The sequence below is a fragment of the Etheostoma spectabile genome, chromosome 11 (assembly GCF_008692095.1).
Source record: "Etheostoma spectabile isolate EspeVRDwgs_2016 chromosome 11, UIUC_Espe_1.0, whole genome shotgun sequence".
Classification (NCBI taxonomy): domain Eukaryota; kingdom Metazoa; phylum Chordata; class Actinopteri; order Perciformes; family Percidae; genus Etheostoma; species Etheostoma spectabile.
This window is the reverse complement of record NC_045743.1, coordinates 1,930,105-1,955,571: the sequence shown is the minus strand read 5'-3', so window position 1 is coordinate 1,955,571 and position 25,467 is coordinate 1,930,105. Positions and strand designations below refer to the sequence as shown.

General features: G+C 41.0%; 1 protein-coding gene across 1 annotated transcript; it reads right to left on the bottom strand.

Moving 5' to 3' along the window:
* Positions 1-3,160: 3,160 nt before the first annotated feature.
* Positions 3,161-25,447, bottom strand: trappc10 (trafficking protein particle complex subunit 10). Its single transcript, XM_032529723.1, has 23 exons — positions 25,245-25,447; positions 21,212-21,293; positions 19,972-20,107; positions 16,509-16,708; positions 16,101-16,296; positions 15,265-15,376; positions 14,884-15,131; positions 14,500-14,646; positions 14,143-14,257; positions 13,715-13,791; positions 13,400-13,491; positions 12,565-12,705; positions 12,070-12,179; positions 11,383-11,915; positions 11,126-11,267; positions 10,208-10,366; positions 9,075-9,304; positions 8,414-8,514; positions 8,069-8,192; positions 6,951-7,115; positions 5,728-5,908; positions 4,486-4,680; positions 3,161-3,961 (listed from the first exon to the last, which is right to left on the bottom strand). The coding sequence occupies exons 1-23, from the start codon at positions 25,303-25,305 to the stop codon at positions 3,714-3,716; spliced, it is 3,795 nt and encodes a 1,264-aa protein (XP_032385614.1). The 5' UTR covers positions 25,306-25,447; the 3' UTR covers positions 3,161-3,713.
* Positions 25,448-25,467: the final 20 nt, after the last annotated feature.

Below are 25,467 nucleotides of genomic sequence, written 5' to 3'. Positions count from 1 at the left end.
TACAGTAACTTCCCTCTCTGTAATTCTACAAACTGACAGCACCAATACAAACAACCACACAGCTCTCAGCAACAACTGTGTGTTGAGCTTATTTTGCTTTTTCCATGTACTGTCATGTTAACTGTACTGTCATGTTGTGGCTCATAACATTTTTTGCCTGTGACAACTCATAGTTTATAGTTCAACATTCCCTTTCAGACAGTGTAGTTTATATTTCTAAATGCCCAAGGCGGTAAGAACATCCAGTATTTCACAAAAAATAGCCAGTATTTCACACACACAAAACAATTTGGCCCATGTTGGCAGTATCACATTTTAGTATCCAGCTCAGTCTTTGCAAGTCTACAGAGCCCCCCTGGGGTCAGCTTAGAAAAAAAGACTAAACCGAGAGCACGGACTCATCATCCGTGCTCTCGGTTTTATGAAAGAGAGCAAACTAGGAAAGATATTCACAGATTCAAACTTCTGGGATCAATTACTCTATAGCGAAATTATATTAAAGCACGAATGACGCATCTTTCCTTACATAGTAAAGTTAACAATGAGCTATCAAAACACAATTTTTGACAATTTTTTTTATCAAAACAAGCATTCCTCCAAGCTGGAGAAATAAGATTGGTCTCTAGTAGCAGTAGAAACTACAAAACAAAAAACAAAAAAATATCTATAAATGTAATGATTAAATAAGGTAGTGTCTCCAAACTTATTTTTAACAGTAGGTGCTGTAGTACAGGAGGAGCCAAGTTTTACTTAAGGTAAATTTGGAGACACTACCTTATTTAAGCCCATTAAGTCAGTGTTGTCCGTTGTCCATTCACAAAAAGAACTTGGTGCCCAATTCCTGCTTAAACCACACAATAATCACAGCTAACCTTTTTTTTTTCAAGTTGTAAAGTTCACAATTTTTTTAAATAAACACTTGGACTTACATTTTTTTTTATTTTTCACTGAACTTCCAAAGATAATTGAAATCCTTCTGCTGCGTTGTGCTCAGGTTTTGTATCTGTAATAATGTATCCATATAACTTTGTTTTGTCTTTTTTCTTCTTCTATGATCAGAAGTTTGACACCACTGTCCACATTCCAAGCAAACACCAATATACTGTATATAAGTGTTCTTCCAACTTTGTGTCAACAGTTTGTCTCGTTCTTTAACACAACAACTCCTCCGTGTACAGAGTCAGAGCCGTGAATAATTGGTTTTCTGAGTTTGGTGGGAAAGAACTTGACTGGCCTGCACATAGTCCTGAACCTAACTCCATTTAACAGCTTTGGGATGAACTGCACTGCAAACTGAGAGCCAACATCGGTGTTGGACGTCGATAATGCTCTGAATTAGGCCTGCACGTCAATTGTTATAAAATCACGATCTCAAAAACAAGAATTTTCTGTATTTTTTAAACATTGTCTGTATAAAAAAGGTTTTAAAGCGCTCCCATACTCTCCCTTCTCTTTAATGAAGCCTCTATGTTAACAGGCTTGTGGTGATGCAAAAAAAAATCCATGTTTGGTACTGCCAATTTTTGTTTTGTTTTGTCATGGTCAAAAGAATTGTGGCAGAGAATCGTGATATCAGTTCGAAGCTAATAAAATCATGATTCATATTTTTCGTGCAGGCCTACTTTGAATGGGAGTAAACTCCTGCCAGGTTCCAAAATCTGGTGGAAAGCCTGAAAATTGAGGCTGATTTAGCAGCAGATAAATGCACATGTTAGACATGTCTAACAATCACTTCTTGTTTGAGGAGACTCTCTTTAACTATAATGGCCTTGCTTGCATGCTGTTATAAACACCACACATCGAGTCAGTTCCAAGGATTTTTTTTAATATAGTTGGAAATCAAAGATGATTTTGATTTGATTCATTATTTACAGATCAGTATGCACAGTGGTCAGAGAGGAGCCAGAGGCTGTAGTTACACTGTGTGTGTGCGCACCAGGGGGGAGGAAAGGGTTGAAGGATGGTGGGGGGGAAGGGGGGGGGAGTAGCTAACATTCATCCTCTCAAATAAATGAATACATAAATCCAATAAAGACTTATTACATTCATCTATTCAACACCTAACGGTATGTGTGCAAAGCTCGCATATGGATTTGGCAATGCTCACACACCCAAACACAAACAATAAATATACACACACTGATTATGCACAATTCACTGATAAGGTAAGACAATAGAAAGACTAATGTGCACTGGCTGATCTCGCTTGATCACACACACACTCATACAGAAACATACACGTAAATCCTCACACATACACACAACTACAGCTGAACCCTTACAGTCTATGAGCTGAACGGACACACACCGCTAGACTCAGTCTGAAACGGTCATGTCATCAACGGTTTTACATTTGAGAATTTTGTGCTGATAATTGGTTTTCTGTTTTTGTTCAAAATGAATCAAGTTATCCAACCAATCTTACTTGTATGCTTTAAGACATTTTTATAATCACTGGCGACTTTTTCTACGGAAGCCCTGAGAGGCAAGAGAGAATTTTCTTTTGAAGGTTTGTTGTTGTCATACTAATTTCGTCCACAAGAGGCTGAAGTGCACCACTACCCATTTCACCCATTTTCACAGATGCAAAAAAAGAACAAGAGGGAAAAATTAGCCTTGGGCTTCCATTTTTTTTTTTTTTTTTTTTTTTTTTAACAAAAACTATTTTCTTTTCTGTTATACTTGTAATAAAACTAATATTTAGAATACATTGTATAGTAATGTACATTTTCATCTAAATCTTTACCAAAACTCTACTGTGGAGGGCGAGCAGCAGCAGCAGATTGATCTAAAGAAAAACCTGGCTACAGGTAATAGTTTTTGAATGTTTGAATAATCGATCAGCAAGCACCAAAATTAGTAGCAGTATTAGTTTAAAACGTTTCAAATTTCCATTCTATCAATTTTAAACTCTTTTTCTATTAGAAAATACAAAACGATGCCAGAGACAACTCAATTTCACAACGTTACAACTGTCCAAAAGCTAAAATCTTGATAATTTTTGGACCATTATCAGGCTGATACTATTACTCCTACTATTCTGCTTCAACATACTGTACATCAGAGGGAAAAGTGTCCGTATTGGCAGGACAGAAGAGTCTGGGAGGATGGATGTATTTGTCTTGAAAGATGCATACAAGTTTGTTAACCTTCCTCGATGTGACTTCTGTAAAATTGAAGCAACTCAAAAGATAATCATCAAGGCAAAAGTCTCAAATGTAAAAATGACGATGACTTGAGTGGCACAGGAACAGCACTTACAGCTGGACACACTCCATCAGCTACTTGAGTACTGTAACTTTGACTGAGGTGTACACACATCTAGAGCTTTGGTGCATCGTGGGACAATCAGGACTGCTTTCTTCAGTTCAAAGGAGCAGGACAGGCGGCGATCTGATTGATCAGTCCATATATATATATATATTTATATTTATATATTTATAACTATAAATCCATCCAATGAGCTATGTACAAAGTATGGCAAAGAAACATCTTTATTTAAATTTTATCAGCAGATGTCATTGGCTCTTCACTGCGTCTAGTCCGTAATGTCTTTTGAATGATCCATGCTTAAGGGTGAGTCCATGCCGGCAACCTGCAGCGGTCTTTGACAAGGACTCATGGACCCGATCTGCCCCAGAGGAAAAGCTCAGCGGAGTCCACCCAGGGCCCGGGTTCAGTTCTATAAGAAGCGGGCGGTCTTGCCACCAGGGTCATGTAGCGTTGACCTCCAGGATGTGGTCGTCGGTGGCGGGCAGCACCAGGACCTGCTGTGTGTGGCTGTGGTTGAACACCTGTCCGGGGCTAAAGGGCTCCAGACGCGGCATGGCCACGCCCTTCTGCTGCTGGTCACCGCTGCCCACAGAGTGCACGCTACCCCGGCTGCGGATGCTCGCTGTGTCCCCCTGGTCGTCCAGCGCCTTGTCCAGCAGGGACAGACTGTCATTCTCCACGCAGCTGTCTGAGGACGGGCAGAGAAAAACTAATTACTAAGCGTCCACAGGATGAGAAAGGCGATCAGCAAGTTAGCAGAAGTCCATTTGCTGTAATGTTTTCACATCCCAGGTCCATTGGGTTTTGATGGACCAGTGTGCTTTCCACTCCATTTAATCTGAGCCTATTTGATGTATTCTGTTTGTTAAAAAGTTGTCCAGAGCTAAAATTAAAATTTGTCCTGAATGATGACTACATGTTTCCCAACAGACCGTGGTTTGGAGGTTAATATGTTGTTTACCTGACATTTAGATGCCTCTTACTCTTTTAAGAAATCATGGAAAACTTTCCCCTATATATAGCTCTTACCCTAACCCACTACTTGCTGCTTGAATGACATTTAAGTGTTTTTACCTGTTTCTTCTGCTACATAACATGGGATGACAGTAAATTCAAAAACACTCTTAGATCTACGGTTTCTCTGGAAGTCATCATTCCTTCAATATGGAATGAACATTAAGATGTGTGGTTTTGTGTTTGGGGACGTCTTACCAGGGTCTGGCTGAATGGCCACTGCTGCAGTGTGAGGCAGGTACTTCAGCACTTTAATCTTGGGGAAGGGCAGGTGTCCTGCGAACAGAGGCATCACCTCGATCTGCACCTTGTGAGTGGCGTTGACCGCCATCGGCATCAACACCATCCCCGAACTCTTCCCACACACCGCCCAGTTACTGCTGCTGTCAGCCACTGTGGGCACACAGACACACACAGACACACACAGACACACACACACACACACACACACACACACACACACACACACACACACACACACACACACACACACACACACACACACACACACACACACACACACACACACGTCACTGATGTTTTGTCTGTTCTACAGTTGACTGTAGAGTGACTCTACATAACATATTTTTATTACTATGTTTGGTTATATGACCTACAAAGTGGATCAATCTACTTCAAGAAATATTTGCAAAAATTGCTAAACTTGCATCAATGACCCTTTGTTATGCTTACAGCTGACAAACGCTTTTTTGATTTTTTACTTTCAATATTATTCATATTCTTTTTTAACCTTTATTTAACCATGAAGTCCCTTGAGATTAAAATCTCTTTTCCGAGGGAGACCCGGCCAAGACGGCACACCAATACAACGTCAATATTATCCGCAACTAATGAATATCTTCTTAATGATTTGCCTATCAAATATTTCTTTCATCAAATTGATGAATTATTTAGTTTATCAAATGTCTGATTTGATGAACGACTGAAATGACAACAAAGGCGGGAAAAAGCTAAAAATAAACGCACGGGAGATGCTGGAACCTACAAATGTTTGGCATTTTTATTTTAAAATTTGTTTAAACAGGTTATCAATTATTAAAATAGTTGCTAATTAATTAGAGTTTGATTGACTAATCAAGCTTAATCAAAAAACATTGTAGCACTTATTCTGGACTATTTTTGGAATCATTATTTGAATATTTTTGCTATAATCTTAGTTGCAATGGATGATTATCTTCATTACATTTTTATTTCATCATATAATCATTTGTCACATATTACCAGAGCTTGAAGAAAACTTAAACTTGATCTTTTTACTCACATTTGAAGCGCCGATGATATACGTTGCTGAATAAAAAAAGACTTTACTGATAATTCATTTTTCAGTGCTAGGATCATTTCCATTCCCCCTGATTTCATCAATCTTTGCATGTGTTTTCCATCATATTAGAAAAAACCCAGATGATAAACCCGACATACCTTCATACATGAGTTTGGTGGTTTTGAGGCCATCTGTGTCAGTCTTACTGTCCTCCGCCATCTCTCCCTCTGCAGGTTCAGTCAGTCGGGTTATACACACCTCCAGGCCGCAGAGGAAACCGGAGCGACAGTGCTGCTCACCAGCAGGAGGCAAGATCTCAGCTCTCACACTGTACAACGTCTGACAAAAACAAACAGGGGTTATTTATGGTGGAAAAAGTCTCTTCATGTGGTAGGAGTGTTTAGATTACCAAAACTCACAAAATAGTATGTGCATGTCTATATACTACATGAGCAACATTATCATGTATTCAAACCAGGAACATAATTGCCTGTCCACATGTTTTAAAAACATCTAGATATTTGTGCCACATTTAAAGAAGTTACTTCCCCAACAAAAGACGCAAGACTGTGTAACTGCTAATATCTTGCTGTTGCTCTGGTCTTAAATCATCTGGCAAAAGGACTACAGTTGAAAATTAGCTGACTGGCTAACACTGGCACATATACAGAAATATTCATTAATGTGTGTTGTCCTATTAAATTAAAAGGAGAAAAAAACAGAGGTTACTTCCAGACAAAAAACCCAAAAGAGGAGTGAGGAGTAAATTATGCTGACGTGTGTGCTGTCTTAGTCAGTTTAGATGATGAGAAAAGTTGATCTACAGGAGAATACATGAACACAATACAGAATGCCTAAGAGCCTTACTGCATAATTTACAATTATAATTTTACATTTACAATTGTCATCTATGCTTCCCTTAACATAAATAAAGATATTTCCAGCACAAATTGATTCAGAAATCAGTAGAAATAGGTGCATCAAATTCACCAGAATGAAGGAAATTAAATGTTTAATCTTCAAAGTTTACTGGGAGAGGTCCCACCGACACCCCCATCAAGTGTGTCTACCAAAAGTGAAAAAAAACCTTTGCCTTGGTGCCTGGCCAGCTTTAATTAAGCCAAATGTTTGTGCCATCAAACTAACATCTACAAACTGGGCAGCTGAAATGAACATACATGGCAAACTGGGAGAGCAAATCACCGCTTTTGTGATTTGCGTGCATTGCCTTCAGTTTATTTGAAATAGGCCTGGGCTTAGCCCCGCACCTCAGCAACGCCTCTGGCTTGCAGATTCGTCTGGCTTTCGGGCAACACAATTACAGCTTCACCTATCAAACTGCCAGGACAAAAGGACACAATAAATGTTTAAGTGGACTTACAGTGACTTTCTCCAACTGGAACTGGTAGTGGAAGGGTTTGTAAGCAGAGACGTCTTGCTTGAGTGGAGAGAAGTTGGCGGAGAAAACACACTGTAGACAGGAGGGCAGGTCGTCCTTCCACCTCACCTCCCACAAGCAGAACACGCTGTGCTTACTGCACAAAAGCTACGAAAAAAATGCATGACTATGAATTAGTGGTTGATGTAGTTTTGATGTTCTTTAAAATGAAGTCAACGGACGAGAAATGTACAATGATTGTTAGCCAGTGTCCACTTGTTTATTTGAGAAATAAGGACTAAACAGAGCCAAAGACATTAGGAGGATCCTTATCAGATGCCTGAACCATCTCAGTTGGCCACTTTAAATCCCTCCGTCTCAGCTCTGCTAAAGAAACTCATTTTGGCTGCTTGTGAAAACAATAATTTCTGTCACTAGCCAGAGTTCATGCAACATAGATTCACTGGTTAATCAAGAGCTGCATCCTCAGGTTGCTCTCTTTACATGGAAGGCTGAAACTAAGGGGAAAAAACAAGTATTTTCATATCCATCCCTATTATTGTGAACATAGTCTATATCGACGACAATCCACTTCCGGTGTCACTGGAAATTTGGCCAGATGTCCGTCATTTTTGGCCAGATGTCACAGTTCCGCACCTTCCCCTTTCCCGGTCGATTTATGAGGACTACGGTTGACTGTTCCTCAGATCTCTGCAGGGTAAATCCAGACAGCTAGCTACACTATTTGTCCAAGCTGAGTTTTCTGTTGGACGAGTAAAACAACTTTTAAATTTAGGACACATGTTCCACCTAAACAAGTTCCTTCCCGAGGATATTTTGCAGCAGTACAGTCTTTGAGTCCAGGACTTCGCGCCACCCAAGACAATTGTGATTGGTTTAAAGAAATGCCAATAAACCAGAGCATGCGTCTCTCCCATCCCGGGGGTGCTATGTGGACTCACCAGACCCCCCTCCGCAGTGCTGTGGAGGAAGGTTTGGCAATGCAAGACTAGTATAAACATGTCCATGACCCATCTTATTAATTTCTAAAATTTTCCCATAAATATAATAAAATGTATAATGTATGTATACATTTGTTTGATTTCTTTTTTTCTGCTCACCTGTTGAGTTTTAGTGTTGAGAGACTGCAGCTCCAATGACGCGTACTGCTTTTCGGCCAGCTTTACTTCTGCAAGCGTGAAGTTTACATCTGATACGTTCTGCACACACACTTGGATGTACTTCCTGTGGGGAGGTCAAAGGTCACAGGTCAGGCATGTGTATGAGCAAGACGGGGAATGTAAATGGTAAAGCATGCTGTTAATTAAATTAGTAAAGTAGGTTCTTTTGTTTTTACAATTTATGTGAAATCAAAACTATTTCCCAAGGATTCCCATGGATAAACATGGTTGGTTTAACAATTCAAAATGGCACATACAGGTTATTTCTATGAGAATGAGACTGACCTGTTTCCAGCAGAAAGTAGAGAGTGTTTGGTCTTGAAAGGGATGTAGAAGGTGAGGGCAAGCAGCGTGGAGTAGATGGACCACGGACAGTCGATGGACATCTGGGGACAGACACCAGTGGGGCTTTACTTTCAAATCTCTCGAAGTATCTTGTGACAAACAGCTCTAACTGGCCTAAGGGCAACTACTGATTATTTTTGATTACAGATTTTCTTTTTCAAATAATTGTTTGGTCTAGAAAACATTGGTAAAAAGTGAAAAATGCCTGTTACAGTATCCTTGAGCTCAAAGCCACTTCATCGAATGTCTTGTTTTGTCTGACCAAAAACTCCCTAACCCACAATGAATTTAGTATAATGTAAGACAAAGAAAAGCAGCAATTACCGACATCTGAGAATCTGGAATCTCCCTAATATCAATTATTTAGCCATTTTTGAAAAATGACTTAAATAATTGATCAATTATCAAAATAGTTGCCAATGCATTTTCTGTCGAGCATTTAATCTATGAATCCATAATCATTACAGCTCTAGATTACTGTACAGATAAAGCCGTTAAATCATAGTTGAACACATTGTGCGCTGTGCCAACAGAAATGTTGCTTCCATTACTATTTCCCGGTCTCACACTTTGAAAGTGTGTAATTGTTTGAGAGGCTCACCCTCTGATCGATGGCGGTCATGGGCGTGTCAGGATGACTGTAGCTGCGTGGTCGATGGCGGACCTCCCCATTGGTCAGCCTCTCATTCGGGGGTCGGTCGGACCCGGACGGGATGATGCACAGGACCTCCAGGAGGAACTCCACAGTGTGGTAAGGAGGGGTGGCGGGCAGGCTGATGCTGGTCACCTTCTCAGACGACTGGATGAAGAGGGCGCTTTCACCCACCAACTCTGAACACAGGAAGGGGAATAAAGGGCAATGAGAAAAGCTGTGTATGGGTCTGTCAGTGTGTTTATAGGCACACACATATTTGGTTGTGATCAGCTTTCTGCAGGAACCGGATTTTTATGATGTGAACATTACATACCCAAGAAGCATGGTTTGACAAAAACAAACAGTGGTTATTTATGGTGGGAATGTCTCCTAATGTGGTAGGAGTTTGTTGCGGCAGTCCAACAAAGTGCTGCCGCGAGGGACTAAACTGAGATGCATAAACACTAATGTGCTCAAGATTGTATGGCAATGATTTATTCCTCCACACGTAAAATACAACTAGAACTGCAGTTACCAAATGTGAAGTTACTTTTGGAGTCGAAAAAAGTGCTGCGGTCAACAGAAAGTGTTTGCTCCCAGTCTGTTTCCCTCTCTGTCAAAGCCCAAAAAGCCCCAGGTGAACAGGTGACGCAAACAAAAACTTCCACTTCCACCCAAACCGCGATGAACACATACAATGCAACAACATACAGTGCATGATATAATAATCCATAAATAATATAACTGAAATCATAAACAACATACCTAAAGAGTGCTTAGATCATCTAGAACTCACAAAATAGTATATGCATGTTTTTATACAACATGAGCAACATTATCACTTTTTGGAATCAGGAACACAATACGTAGTTGTCTCATGTTTAATTTGCCTATCCAGATGAAATCAGTTAACATAGGTAGATTTGTGCTGGAGGAACCCGATTTCTTGTCCATGTAGAGGCGTAACCATACTTCAAACATGTTTTTTACAAAGATTTCAGACGGGGAAAGAACAACAGTGGAGAGATGGATTGTCAGGAAAGATCACTTCTCCAATGTAAGTGGCCGATTCAAATTAAGCTTTTCAAATGTGTACTGACCAGCTGTAGGGTTGCTGATGCGGGCGGTGCAGCTGGTAGAGGGCAGGATGGGCATGGTGTCTGTGTTGCTGAGCTGCAGAGCGTCTCCCTTCTTCACTGCGTAGTGACCCGTCAACAGAGTGAACTTCACCATCTGAGGCAGACCGGCCAACAGTGGCTCTGAAAGAACGAACAACCAGAGTGAACAAAAACGCCACACAAATGCTGCACTGCGGTTTATATACAATCATAAACGTGATATGGTTGTAACCAGAGCAGTAGAAACACATGTGATGCAAGCTCAGGTGAAACTTCACCATGATATGTTAACTGAACTTGAACTTCCTATGTAGGCAGAAAAACATTATTTTACCCTCGCAGCTTTTGCAACTGATGATCCTATAAATATTTACATGACAGCTAATGGTGATTCAGCCCTGCATAATTACGTTAATACAGAACGCTTGTACAGAAACAGTTAAAGCCAATTGGCTAACACTGGCGCATTTACAGAAATGTTCATTAATGTGCATGGTCCTAATAAAAAAATAAAATAAAAATAAAATAAAAAAAAAATATGATGATGATACACATTGCTGTCAAGACTCTAGACTTGCTACATGAGCATACCCAACTTATTCTAGACAATCACATAAACACTCATAAAATGGTAAGCTGAAGAAGTCTGGGGACAGTGTGACACGTTTTGGTCTGCCGGCTGCATGTTTGGTGTGTTCAATAAGAGACATCTGTGAAAAGCTGAGTGCACTTCCTAATGTAAGTAAGTTATATAAAATTGAGAAATCAATGTTGCGCAGTTTAAGTGTTTAATGGAATTAAGTTCATGTAGTACAAAGCACACACATCTGAAAATTGAAACCCTTACCACAACCTCAGATTTTAGGCATTCATGTCACCCATTATATAAACCATTCAGACCTGAGAGAGGCTCCACGGTGAGTTGAGGCTCCTGAGAATAGACTTCATACTGGACCGATGGGTAGATATGAGGAAGTACAAACTGCACCTGACCCACTGTGGCATATAGCTGACGCAATGTGTAAGTACCTGGTTGTCCACTCTACAAAGAAAAGATAATAGTGACAGAGCAAAAGTTATTTTAAAAAGGTCACATTTTAGTTTAGTTTAGTGTGTTTTTTTTTCTTCATTTAAGGCAGTAGCAAAGTTTCTCTTACTGGTGCTGTGAATATGATGCTGTTATTCCCGGGCTCTAATGTTACATCCTGCACTTTCAGCATCTGTGCGCCTTCCTTTATGGTAACAGCAGGAGGGCTGACACAGTTGGGCGTGTCCGGGAGCGAGAGGTTGTCATGAACACGCATGACCAGATGAGTGTTTTTACAGACCACTCCTGTAGAGTTGAGTGAATTGTCCGAAGGACTCCTGTCTTGAATCTCGTCTAGCTCTAAAGGGGGACCATTAGCTGAGGAGGAGGATGGACCCGCTGACGAGTTACCTTGGTGAAACTCTACTGTCCCCGGGTTTGTTTGTCTCTGATTTCCCTTAGACCTTCCACTAGTCCCTCCACGCTCCAGGTCAAAGTGAATGCTAGCAGCTAGTTGCTGTATGTGCACTGCCATGGGCATCAAAGATCGCAGAGTGAGCTCCACCTGCAGGACGGCTCCAGAGTGCACTGAGGCTGTGGCTGGTCGGAACTGTAGCCGTGTGAGTTGAGAAAAAACATCCATACTGAGAGTCACTTTGTGAGCTGAGGAGGAAGAAAATTAAATTTGATGTTAAAGACCCCCAGAAAGCAGTGACCATCACTGACCAATGATATACTGTACAACAGGGTTTATGAGGTGTTGTTGCCCCTTTAAGTTTTGTGAAGGTGAACTTGTAATGATGGCATGATCACTTACACTGATCTTCAGACTTGTCCGCAAAGGTCAGAATTTCTTGACAAAAGTGCTTCCTCTCCTCCGTGGTAAGATTCACATCACCAGCCAACAAGGCACTGGTTTGCAAGTAACTGCAGTGGGCTGTAAAGGAAACCGAACACTGCAGTGCATTGGTACAAGAACACCACTTCTATCAGGTCAACACAGGAACCCTTTTGTTAACTTTCCAATGCCTGAGCATGTTGGATGAGAGTTAGGATCACCAACGGGCCAGCATACTTTAACCCTGACTGAAAAGATGGCACAGTACGACTAACTCAAAGTCGATTAATGTATTTCTTATTATTTGTTCCTCTAGTGTACAGCACAATACGGCTTTGATTATTTAAGCAACTGCATATGCCACATAAGACTGACGGTTTTGTCCTTTTACAATTTAATCTTGGTACTACTATAGAGTTGAAATATTTGGCCCTTAATTGATCTTCTGGCTATTCTTGGTGGTATGAAGGATACTCTTCAGTTCTGCCCAGCAGTTTCTGACACTCAGCAATCTGTTTCCTGGTGTGAGTGACGGGGAGGCTCCATCCCTCCGACACGTACGACTTCAAAGCCTCCTGTAAGAAGGTTTCTGCCCGCTCAGGGTCTCCCTTCTTCCTAATAAACGCACAGACAGACAAAAATACATTGCCTTGTTTCTCACATCTATACAAAAGCACATAGATAACTAACAGAATGTTTGCTTTTCCACATCCTTTTACACAACGCTACTTAGAAGAGAAATTAACTCTAATTTAAAGACCAAAGTAAAGGCAGACAACAGATAGAGAGTATCTATATCCTTCATGTACTTAGCATAACAAATTGAAGCTTTACTCTTTTTTAAATATTTGTAAAGGGTATTATTTTGCCAATTAAATCGTTTTTAAAAGCCGATATCTACTGTGAATGCAGAATGATTAACAATCCACCTGCTTTTGACTGGTGTTTGGCATTAGGTGATAATTATCTTAAAAGGGATGTCAAAGATCGGCTTCAAAACTCAGCAAAAAGAAACCTGTCACTGCATAATATACTATAATAAATGTGTTTAAAATGCAACTTTCAACTGCACATTTATGGCTTCACATTTATTTTAAAACCCCATTCACACCCATCGTACTACATTAGTGTTTTCGTTTGTTCTGCCTAATTAGACCTCTCCACAGGAGTGTGTGGGTGTTTACAAACAGGAACTGATTGACAGTTCTGAAGAAGAAGCCTAATCAGCCAGAAGAACTGAAAATACCAGCGCCGAAGTGTAGCAGCTTTAACCCTTGTGTACCCAAAGGGAAGTAGAAGGATAACTTACATGTAGAACTCAGCGAGGCTTTTTCCCACCAGTCTGGCAGACCTAAGCCGGCCGATGGCCCTATACATCTCCATAGCAGCATGAGAGAGTTCCTGATGCAAAAAGTGGCCAAGAAGGTGGTGAAGGAGGGAGAGGGTGAGAAAGGAAAAGGGACGAGAAGGATAATTTCCACTGTGGTTTCCAGGAGATTACATCAGAAAAATAATTATTTAAGATTTGGGACAGAAATTCAGAAAATCTATTGCAAATCTATTATCTTCTTGCTTTGCCAAATACAGAAATACAACACCCAGCTGTGGCAAGAAATTGACTTACAAGATAGTGCCTTTCAAAAGCTTCCACAGACGACAAGGCTTCTTTCAGCTTTTTGTAAGGGCTCTGCAAACTGTTGACTGTGGAGGATAACAAAAGGAAAACAAGGCAGAACTCTTTCAAATATGAGTATCTATTCAGTAAATAGTAGTTGTAAGTTCTATACAAAATAAAAAGTTGGAATTAGTGCTGTAAAGTTTTGCTTTGCTGGCGTTTCCAGCCCATGGCCATCTGCTTTTAGAATCACGATCACACTGCAAAAGACAACCACACCCGGCACAAAGACCGACTGTTGGTGTGTCAGGGCCCTAAATCACAATCTATGTGTTGATGTCATCAGGGAGGGGTTGGGATCCCTGTAAACATTACCACCCAGCAGGACTAGAAAATTACGCTAGTTTTATTTAACAGCAAAGTCTAAAAAAACTCACCAGTCTCGGGCCTCTCATCCCCCAGTCCGGCCAGCAGATCCACAGTCCTGTTCAGGTCTTCTGATGTGGGTCCCTTCTCTGACACCAGGCCACAGAGTTCCCCTAGGGACTTCAACTGGAGAAATCAGATAGGAAAAAGAAAAAAGAATTTGATTTGAAAACACTTTTATTATTCAGGAAAAAAAAAAAACATTTTTACCAGCTATTAACTGCTCACTATTTAAATGAATGAGTAAAGGAATGAGCAAAAGAATTTGTCCTCTTAAGTCCAAAATGTACTACTGTTGTAAAGAACGGGACCGATGACACATCTTGGTCAATCAAAGCCAAAGCTACATGATTCAGTATTTTTGTTACCTTGTCAGTGGCGTACGCCCACAACCCAACGGTATGAGAGCAGTTAGCAGCTAACTGGGCCTGATCACAGCAGCCCTCGATCCTGTGCAGAACCTCCAAGCAGCTGAGAAACACCCAGCAGTCTAGCGCCCCCTCCAGCACCGACACCTACACAACAGCATTATGATGAGTGATACATTTAGTTCAGTTAAATTTGTATGTAGATTGTTTTAGGATTTAGGATGTAGAGCCGTTCATATGTCAAACAAACAATAAGTATTATACGTTTTCTATAGATGACTACAGAGTTTAAATACATTTTGAGATTCAGAGTGTATGAAGTACATGTAGTTGATTAAAGTGTAATATACATGACAGAAATGTCCCTGTAGTCAGAGTCTGCACCTCCAGCAGGCGGAGCTCCTGGACACAGTTGTGCAGCAGCTCCAGGGCTCTCTGTGTGACCTCCCAGGGCCTCAGGAGGAAGATGAGTAAGGTGCACTGGCGAGAGAACAGGTAGCTCCTCAGATCCAACAGGCTGGCCTCCCCGCGCTGGATCCCGTCCCTCTTCTCCATGTCGATGGGCCGCCGAAGAAGCAAGCCGTTCCAGCTGCGCACTGGGGCGCAGAACGATCCGAGCCAGTTCGCTGTATCTGTGGATAGAAATAGACTGGTCAGACCAAAATCAAAACTAGAACGGACCTTTTATCTTGAAAACAAAAAATGCATGTTATTTTACTTGAGGACTGCCATATTGAAGCCAACCGTTAGGTGGTGGTAATTTACCTCCAGCTCCAAAGTTAAGGACGTATTGGGTAAAAAGAGCATCAAGTTCATCATACTGGACCAAGGCATCTTCAAACTGCTGTAGCATCTCAAAAACAAAGGCCAGCTCCTCCTACGTACACACACACACACACACACACACACACACACACACACACACACACACACACACACAAAAAACAACTGAACTGGGACACTTTAGCACCGTAATTCCCAAGGCAAGGCAGAGTTAGGACAGCATTAACATCAACACACAATCCCTCTACATCAAATTGATGAATATGTTCTCGACTGAGAGCCCCACTGAGCACTCGGACTCGGATTCTCCACCGGGAGCGTCTGTGCTGCTTTCCGGCTGCGTTATGGTTTTGTTCCGTTCCCTGTCATGCGCCATCCCACACCGGGAACGTCTCTGAAGATGAGCGTCTTGCTGCCCGACTCGCAGATTTTATGGTCACTAAAAGGTAAAGTACTTGCATGTTTATTAAGCTAGTACCTTCCTTCCATATATATTCTTGTCTTGCTGTTTCACTTCCTGCCCGGTTGTCCGAATGCCCTGCGGCTTGCATGGAAATAAACCTGGCACGTATCTCTTTAGCGGAGCGGAGAGGGGCTCGTTCCCGGGACGCGCCATGGCCCAGCTGGTGGAATATCAAGCATTGCGTTGAATTGAATTAAGTGGCAGTGCCTCCGGACCGCAGCGCATAGGAGCCCGGTGGAAAATAGAGGTGAGGCTAGTTTAATGAGACTGGACTGGACTCATTTTCACTCGTTACACAACCTCTACTTCTCTTTCTGTGCAGACCGCATGCCTGTAGATTTTCTACAGTATGTACCTGGACCATGAAGTATTCACAGAAGCTCCAGCCAGGCTGGGTGCGTTTCTCTCGGAGCGTACGCATGTCGTCTTCAAAGCGCCCCAGGTTCTTGGTGAAGGACATGAGGAGAAGAGTTCGCAGCTTGAGCAGCAGGGAATTCCAGGATTCCTGAGACCGAGACGAGTCCTTCAGAGGATCAGACAGCACCACACACCTGCATCAAAGGGGAAATAACCTTTATACACTGAGGGAAGGTTGAATCAACAAGGTTTTATATAGTCAGCGGGTATTGATCACGTTGCCTGCAGTGAGAACATATAAAAACGACGGCAATGAGTCAGTTTGTTACCAATTCTCATGGTCCTCTCCAAAATTCACCAAAATCAACTTTTTTTGCTTAAGTTTATAGGGGAGGAGTGTTCTCACCTGTCGTTCTGCTTGTTGCAAAAATCGCTGCGGATCTTGTCCACGATGGATGAACGAGGCAGGATGTTGGTCTTGTTCTTCTTCTTAGTGTCGTTGGTCTCCACGACAATGATGACCCAGTCTGCTGAGCCATGAGCTCGCAAGCTGTTCTGCCAGCGCATCATGTCCTCCTTCACCGTGCCCTTATACAATTCTGTGTCCTACAATGAAGTTACAAAATAATAGGTCAAATGAAAATAATCATTCTTTAGAGCAGAAGGTTGGCAAACAGTATCCTCTCACTCTTGATTGCCTAATGTGAACCCCCAAAAAAGAGGTTAACAAACAATTATACAGGAAGGAATACAACTTTAAAAACTCTTGTTGATACTGAATTTGGGGGAAATCAAGTCTTCTAGAAATGAAGGATTGAATGATGAAAGAAAGGGAAAGGAGTCTTCTCCTTTAAGTGCCCTGAATGTACACAATGAGGATGTTTTCACATCAGAAGATACCAGAGGACAGAAACTACAATAAGAACGCTGGCCAGCAAGTTAACATTTTAATAAAACTTACTGAAGGCTGTGACTCAGTGAATGACTGCTACTTGAGGGAGTTCTTTTTAAATTGGTTGGACTGAGCAGAGGTGGGATGTATTAAGGCATGTCTGTTATTATGTAACAGTGTGGAGTGGCAGGGAGAGGAACTGAAGCCCTGGTGTTTCACAATGTTTTGGAAGTGAACTTCTATTTACATTTGGTAGGATCATTTTTGGGTTGTGAATCTTGGGGATCAGTCGATTGACACTGCACATGCAATCACGTGTTGATAGACATTAGAGTCACAGTTTCAGTCACTAGACAGCATCTAAGGTACAATTATTACATTTGACAGTTAACCTTAAAAGGAGATTGAAACAAATTAATTTGTTATTTTCCTTTAAGATAGTATCAGGAAGTGGCAATTTGCACTCTGACGCAGTCTCTTATTGCAGGTGTAGTGTAGTGAGTTGTAATACTGTACAGGTGATAATGTTGCTGTGCCCTTCTACAATATGCAGGCTCACTACTCCCACACTGGAGGCATAGTTCTTAAGAAATGCCATGCGTTACACACTGATGACAGCACTTCCTTAAACTAAGCAGCAGCAGGTTCCTGTGTCTCCATTTGTTTTTCCCTATCTGCTTTCCCTAAGCAGCGGCCCCGCACAGTAGATATAAAGTTCAGTTAACGTTGGTGACTGCAGGCTCCTGTGTGTGCATATACATGCAGGTGCATTTGCAAACGTGCCATTTTCTCCTTCCATGAAAATTACTCTACAACTAAATACATTTGAAAATGCCATTTTCTGGGTGTATGGACAAGGAAAATAAAGCTTTGCGTGTGCCTGTTAACCTTATGAGTCATGGGAGTTATGCCAAAATGATCTTAACTTATCTTATAGATCTTACACTATGAGTTTGCATATCTTGCTTACAGAGCTGTGTGACCTATTTTTCCCAGATAGGCAAGCATACATTTCCTATAATCCAAAACACATGAAATAAACTTGTTTTTTCTTGGGACTTCCTGCACACAAAAAGTTGGGTAGCAGCAATACTAATGCATTGCCGCCACCCCATCTCTAGGATTAATCAGTTTGTATGATAGAGTGAGTGATCACACAATAAAAGTGTTATTGATGTGTCTTTATATTTATAGTGTCAGACAACTCAATGGTAATGGCCATAAAACAGTCCACATTTAATCCAAACTAACAGCAGCAGCTTATCTTTCATTAGTCTTAGTTGACAGGAAGCTTTTATGACCACAATTCAAGTAATTATGCGTGCAACTGTCTGACAGTAAAGACAGAAAGCTACCACAATAACCAAATCATCTGCACCGAGTGTTCGGCTACTGAAACACAAAAGTGTTCACAGAGAGTAGAGCTGCACAATTAATTCAAATTTTTATCACGATCACGATTTTGACTTCCCACGATCAAATTTGCGTGATCGAGCGATTTTTTTTTTTTAAAGCGTCATTTCATAGAACGCTCCGGGTTTTTTGCAAAGCCAGTCTACCGCTCCGTAAACCGCCGTCTGCTCAAGGGCCAGTCAGAGTAGTTCCTGCACCGCGCAGCTTAGTTTCTAGATGTAGACAGTCACAGAGGACAGAGTAACGGGGGGAAAATTAAACAGATAGCAGTCGGTTATACGCCGGTCTCAAGGTTTACCAGATTACCAGTAAACGCAACATTTTGTCCCGTCTAAATCGTTTTTCAGACGACAGCAGTGACCAGTGCTAGTCGGTGCTAGTAGCGTCTGTTAGCTGTTAGCTCCTCTAGGACGCACCGGTGCTAATGTCCTTTCATCCGCTGCAATGTTGTTATATGGATACGGTTTAATTTTGCGTTACATGACCCATTTCTTCTGTAAAGCCGTGCCTGTGTGGGATCTCTCCTCTACTCTCTCTCCTCTTACTCTCCGCGCAGCCCGGCCACACAGCGGCCCAGTCCACACTTTTGACATTTGTCTACAGTTTTAATTTTTTATTAACACAGCTGTATATTGTTAAGTATGAGGGGCAAACCTGTATTAGTACCAGTGTTTCCGCTGAAAGCTCTCTGCTATCGCAGCCGCCACGGCGAAAAACACCGAAGAAGTTATTGAATGCAACTAACTTCAGTTCGTAGAGTAACAGCGTGTGAGACGGAGCTGCTGGACCTGGGCGAGAGATGTGACCCATGGCCAGAATATCATAGTTCATAAAATTGCAGCGCAGTGACGACACAGACATTTCATACACACAACGTGTGTTTCCGCCATTCGACCCGTGCTGGACAGTGATCAGCCGTGGCTCTTTGAGTAGAATATACTGTACGTCCATCGCACTCCCTAGCTCTCTCCCTAGCTCTTTTAATCAGTTATTGTTGAAAACAAGTGAAGGAGCTTTCTCAGAGATCCATAAAAAAAAAGTCCTACGCTATTTATTTCAGATAGCTAATGTTCCTGTACATGTGTTGCAGCTGTAGATCTATACAACTTCAACATAAGAAGAATGTAACATAATATGGATGTGAAAGCAGTTATAAACAGCCTATGTGACACTAAAATTTGTTTTGGTTAAAATCAACAAATAATCGTGATCACAATATTGATCAAACTAATCGTGATTATCATTTTGGCCATAATTGTGCAGCCCTAGCAGAGAGTTATATCATTAAAGCACTTGAGTCTTTGCACCGGGTCTGCCAGCAGGATAGAGAAGAACAGAATGGAATTTACATGTATGAGAACAGTACTTTATTGTCCCACTGGAACAGGAGGACAAACCTCCCTCGTATCTTAACACACTTTGTTCCCAGTATTGTTAATGAAATTACAGTGTGACTGAATGATGGAGGTTGTTGTGCGCGTGTGTGTGTGTGTGTGTGTGTGTGTGTGTGTGTGGTGTGCGCGTGCGTGCGTGCTTGCGTGCGTGTGTGTGTGTAGCTACTCACACAGCAGTCGGTCCAATAGATGTGAAGAAAGGGGAAGGTGAGGAGAGCCTTGTTGCCTTCCTTGGGGAGTAGCTCCTCTTTAAACTGGACAAAATTAGCTTCAAGGTGGATCATTTTCGGGGCACGGCCATAAGTCCTGTAAGGAAAAGAAAGCAGGTTTTATAGGATCAATTACCGTACATACTGTTTACGATGAATATTATTTTCATTGGTCCATGAAAAACTGTGGCCATATCTATGGAAAACCCATGCCAGATATTTTGTTTCCCTCAGACATTTTTTCCACATTAGTTCCACATTTGAGACAAAGGGAGAGGTAGATGAAGAGAAAGAAAACGATAGAGAGAGAGAGAGAGAGTTCATGAACACTAACCCCTGAATCTGTCACTGGATCAGCAGCTTTTTTAGAAGCTTCGTTTAAAAGTGTTTGAAGGACAATTCAGTTTCTCATACTATTGTTTTGAGTAAATACTATCCCTCACTTAAAGAGAGAACAACAAGGCCTTTATAAAAAAAATATGTCATTTGTCAAAACTGACACTCATCTCTGACATCCTTCATTGGCTCATTCAAATCTATTCCTAATAACTAATAAACTGACATGGAATCAAAATGCAGACATCACATTAAAAGCCCAACAAACTCTTAACTTATTTTAGCTCATAAAAAAGTCAATGTGAGGCAATTTCTCATGCTCCATCTCAGCCATCATAAAAAAAACATTCTTACATCATACACAGCAGTTTGTTATGGCAGTCTGGATTGTCTGACCTGCATTTTAAACTCTAGCACATTATAAATAAGTCACCCCAAATCACCAGCACTACCTTACACTCGTTAAATGTCTCTATCAGAATGTAAAGAGGATCGTAAAGGGAGAGAGTCTATGGCTCTACACACCCTGTGAGTGCAGGAGTTCTTGCCATCCATAACTACTATTCAAACAGTCTTATATTTATGTACATCCTGCACTCACTGCTTCCTACATGCTTCCTGTCTTTTACTGTGAATGTTTCGTGGTTATTAGTGTGGCTATGTAAGAAATAAAAAATGCATGGTGTAATGCTGTTAACCACTTAGAACACCTGTATCAAAAAACATAGAACCCACTGGCATTGATGAGAGTGGACAAAAATTCAAGAGCAGCCGATCAACTCCATCCTCTCCAACACAGTAGCAACAAAAAGTAAAAGCTATTACAATGTTTTTTCCATTGTTCATTCACCAGAGCAGTACTCACCTCCTCCACTCCATTGGCTCCCTGGGAAGTTGTTGGGCCAATGAGGTATAGAGAGACGTAAACAAGCCCTGGTCTCCAGCACCTGTGGTGAAAAGGGCAGAACAAAGGGCAATTAAAAATATGTCAGAAATTAACAAAGCTCTTAAATGAAAGCTCATTTGCAATCATACTAATGTAAATAAAAAGAATATACGCTTACCCAATAAACTCAAGTGAAAGGCAGGGGCACAATGGGAAAAGGGTACAAATGCTACAAAAAATACTTACCAGACAAAAAAAATAGAACTTTAAAAGAACATTATCCAGAGCAGAAGTCAGAAGTTGTTTTTGCTCTCCTCACACTCAACCCTTGTACTGATGTTTTCACACTCACAGCCAAATGCAGTGTTGGTAACTATTTCCAATATGCTTTGTTTATATATGGTTTGAAATTGTCTTTCAGCCCTGAAGCAATAAATAACTTATGGGCTCTGAGCTCAATGTGTGGCGTCACCACTGGAGTTACTGCCAGTCTACTGGAGAGTGGAGGAGAAAAATCAGCAAAAGTTGCCATGGTTGCTGTCTTTCTGGGAATCACGGAGCTGTGTAACGGATTATTTACTCACTTCTTTTCCATTGAGCTGAGTTGGTAAATGCCTGCTTCCAAAAAGCTTTGGAAAATTGTTCTGTATTGCATTGGATTCATATGTCTGTGCACATATCATGCTTTCTACTGTTATTGTGCTTTAGGGAACATAATGTTAAAAATGTGTGGCTGAACTGACAAAGCGACTGCGGAGCTATTTCAAACCATTGAGTTTGTCACTGTTTGTCCCAGAGGGCTTTACAATCTACAGAGAGCAACACCCTCTGTCCTCAGACCGTGTTTCATCACCATGTCATATTAGTGCACAGTCGGAGACTGAACCTACATAGAAGTCTAACAACACAAACTGAAAAAGCCCTTCCTATTAACATTTGGTCTTTTTCACTTAACTAACTGCTCACATCTCACCAGTGCTTTAAACTAAAAATCCACCCCTTAGATCATCTTATACTTATCCATATGAAAAGCAGTCCTTAAGTACTGCTATATAGTTGTTGTGGCAATGCACCTGAAGTACATTGCATTTAAAATTAAAATATTACTATGAGAGTAAGTTGCGTATGTTCAGTTTTAAATTGCACTTAATTGATTTTTTTTTTTTTTATAGCTGGTGAGTTTGTGTAAATATGTAGTGCTGTCAGTTAAATGCGTTATTAAGGGCGTTAACGCAAACCCTTTTTAACGGCGTCAATTTTTGTATAGAAAGATTAACGTTATTTTTCGCCTAGCAAACTTTGTAGTTTTTTTTCACATGCTGTTGTAACTACTAGTAACATTAGAAAAACTACAACACCACACCAGATCTAGCTAGACCGGAAACAAAACAACAGGCGCGCCGTGCTCACTTGTTTGGGCTTGCGAGCCGGCCAAAGAGTAGTAACGTTACGTTTTGAGTGGATGGCGAGCGTGAGACGCCGAAATGAAAGCCAATGAGATTCTGAATGGAAAGTTTACTTTTTTTAAGTCGCCAAATGGTTCCACTGACAAGACCAAAGTGATCTGTGTGTTTTGTCGTTGTGAACTGAGCTATCACCGCAACACGTCCAGTCTGAAATACCACTGGATGGCCAAGCACACAGCTGATGCCAATTCTCCGCCCCCTCGTCAAAGTATTTTTTTCCCCCTTTTATTGATGGACAGTGTTACACTATGTGAGAGATTATTTGCTCCAGGTGAGACTGTTACATGTGAAATTGAACACTACAGTAGGCTATATGCCAATGTTGTTTTCAATAAAAATAAAAATAAAACATCTAGACAAAGCAAGCCGATCCACTTTTCCATCTTGATAAGAGCATTAAAATGAGAAAAAAAATAATGGGACATTTAGAATAGATAAAAATGTGTGATTAATTGCGAGTTAACTATGAAATAATCATGATTAACTATTTTTATCGTTTGACAGCATTAGTAAATACGAGTCAGTCTTCTCTAACATTTGGATCCTAAACTGTGTAGATCCACTTTTGAGGTTGGTCCATCCTCCAAATCCCCACTACTGTTGTGGACCAGGCCTTCCTCCCCACTGGTAGAGTCCAAAGTCCAGCTCAACAATAAAGTTACTCCAATGTCACCACCAGTTCCCCATTTCAGCAAAGCTCAATCTGTCATTCATGGTAGCTGTGTGCTTTTTGATAAACAGTGACTTATAGGAGTGAAGTAATTGTTCAAGCTACACTGGAACTGGGCTACATCCAATGAACCACATAATTAGCCCTTTTTTATAAATGGGAAAAACAGGATAACTAGTCCTCACTATTCATGCACTGTTGATGTAAAAACCTTCAAACATCCTGCGGGATAAGCTTCAGTTCGAGTGAGTTCCATTTACATTAGTAACAAAATATGAACTGGTCGATCACGCACGACAGTAAGCATGACCGGTCTGGTGTAAAGGCAATGATTATTTGACAGAATCTGTGTTATTTGACAGAAATCTGTGCATTCACCTGTTAATTCTGATTGAAAATGATTAGTTAGTTCTCACGTTCCAGTTTATGATCTACTTCTTTAACTGTTGTTTGGTAAATTCCTATTAAACACATTCAGAGAAGTGCAATTTTTTATTTTGGTACTAGTGATTTTCCTTTGGTGCTGGGGGGTCACTATTAAAGTTCATGACTGCCAGCAAACACTATTTGTATTTGAAGGTCTTTTCTCAATGTCTCTCAGCATGATCTGAAATCTTGTTAAAATGCAACAGTTTACACATTTAGCTAGACTTAGCTTTATTAATCCCTTTGGGATGACTCCCGCAAGGAAATTAAAGTTACCAGCATCCGATACAGCATGAGAAGGAGAAGAAACAAGAAAACAACACAAAAAACACAATGATCATACTGGTGCACAGGACAACACACAGTACATGTGGTCACATGAAGGGACTTTTTGAGGTGACTGGGGGTGGGAGATGAAAGAACAAAAAAGTTAATGTGCATGTGTTTGTTAATTGATGTCATTAATCTCTTTAGGGTATTAAAGCTCCAGTAAAGTCTGAACAAAACTGAACTTTGAATGTTCTACAAAGATTATTCAAATCTGTTGTTATCAAGGCAAACACCATTACAATCCCTGGGCCTGTGGAAATCAACACACAGCGTCAAATAATAGCCAAAGGGACACCAGCAAAAACGAGAAGGAACAGGGTGTCGCACATATACAGGGTTTATTTGTGTGCGTTTTTTTTTTTAATTAAGTTGCTAATTTCTTAATCTATTCACCAATGCAAAAGTCCCAATGTAACAACGACGATAGCCTCAGTCAGGACACCGGATAGACTCAAGAAACACAGGCTGCTCCCACTTGGGGAAACCTGTGACTTAACATTTGAATCCACCAACAAATCCCATGAGTCAACGTTCACACCTATGATTTATATTCATATTCTGACCTCTCTGACTATGTCCACTCTGTCCTAAAAATGGAGCCGCCTGCGGTGCGAGAGGAAGCTGGCACCAACCAGACCCAGCTCCTAAAATAACCTCTCCAAGAAGCTTCCATAGGACTCCAAGGGATTTATGAATGGCAAACTGACCCCACCATCCAAACATCATGTGACAACTATAGCCACAGTCTGGGCTGTTCACGGAGAAAACTGTGGCTGTCCATCAGCGAACAAGGTGATATCCTTCCCAAAACTGCAGCAACTATAGCCGTGACGTTGTATCGTTAGCTAGGCCTGTTAATCGATGTAGCTACAAACTAGCTGAGAGAAATTCCGCTACACATGTTAACATTTATCTCAGACAGTGTTGCAGTGTATAAGTATAGCTGTGACGAGTAAAATTGAAGCCACACATAACCACACTCAGCGTCTCCAAGCTACTTAATATGAGGGTACCTGCTAGATAAAATAAAACGAGCTACTGGATGTAGCTAGCTAGTTGGCTGGCTAACTGTCAAGACCAGAAAAATAAGATTGAACGTCTCCTTTTACTAAACACTCACATGTCACAATCGGCTTGTTTTCCATAGTATAGATGATTGGCTTTTCCTCTTGACACTCCATATGTGTTAGCGGTGGTACTCCATGAAAAATATATACAAACCGAGCTTTATTATTAGTAAATGCTTATGTATGCAGTTGTGTTGAATCGATGGGCCTGTGTCTCCACTGCACTTCCGGGAACTGCGTAAACCGTGCGTCATTAAAGGGCCGACCTGTGCTTTT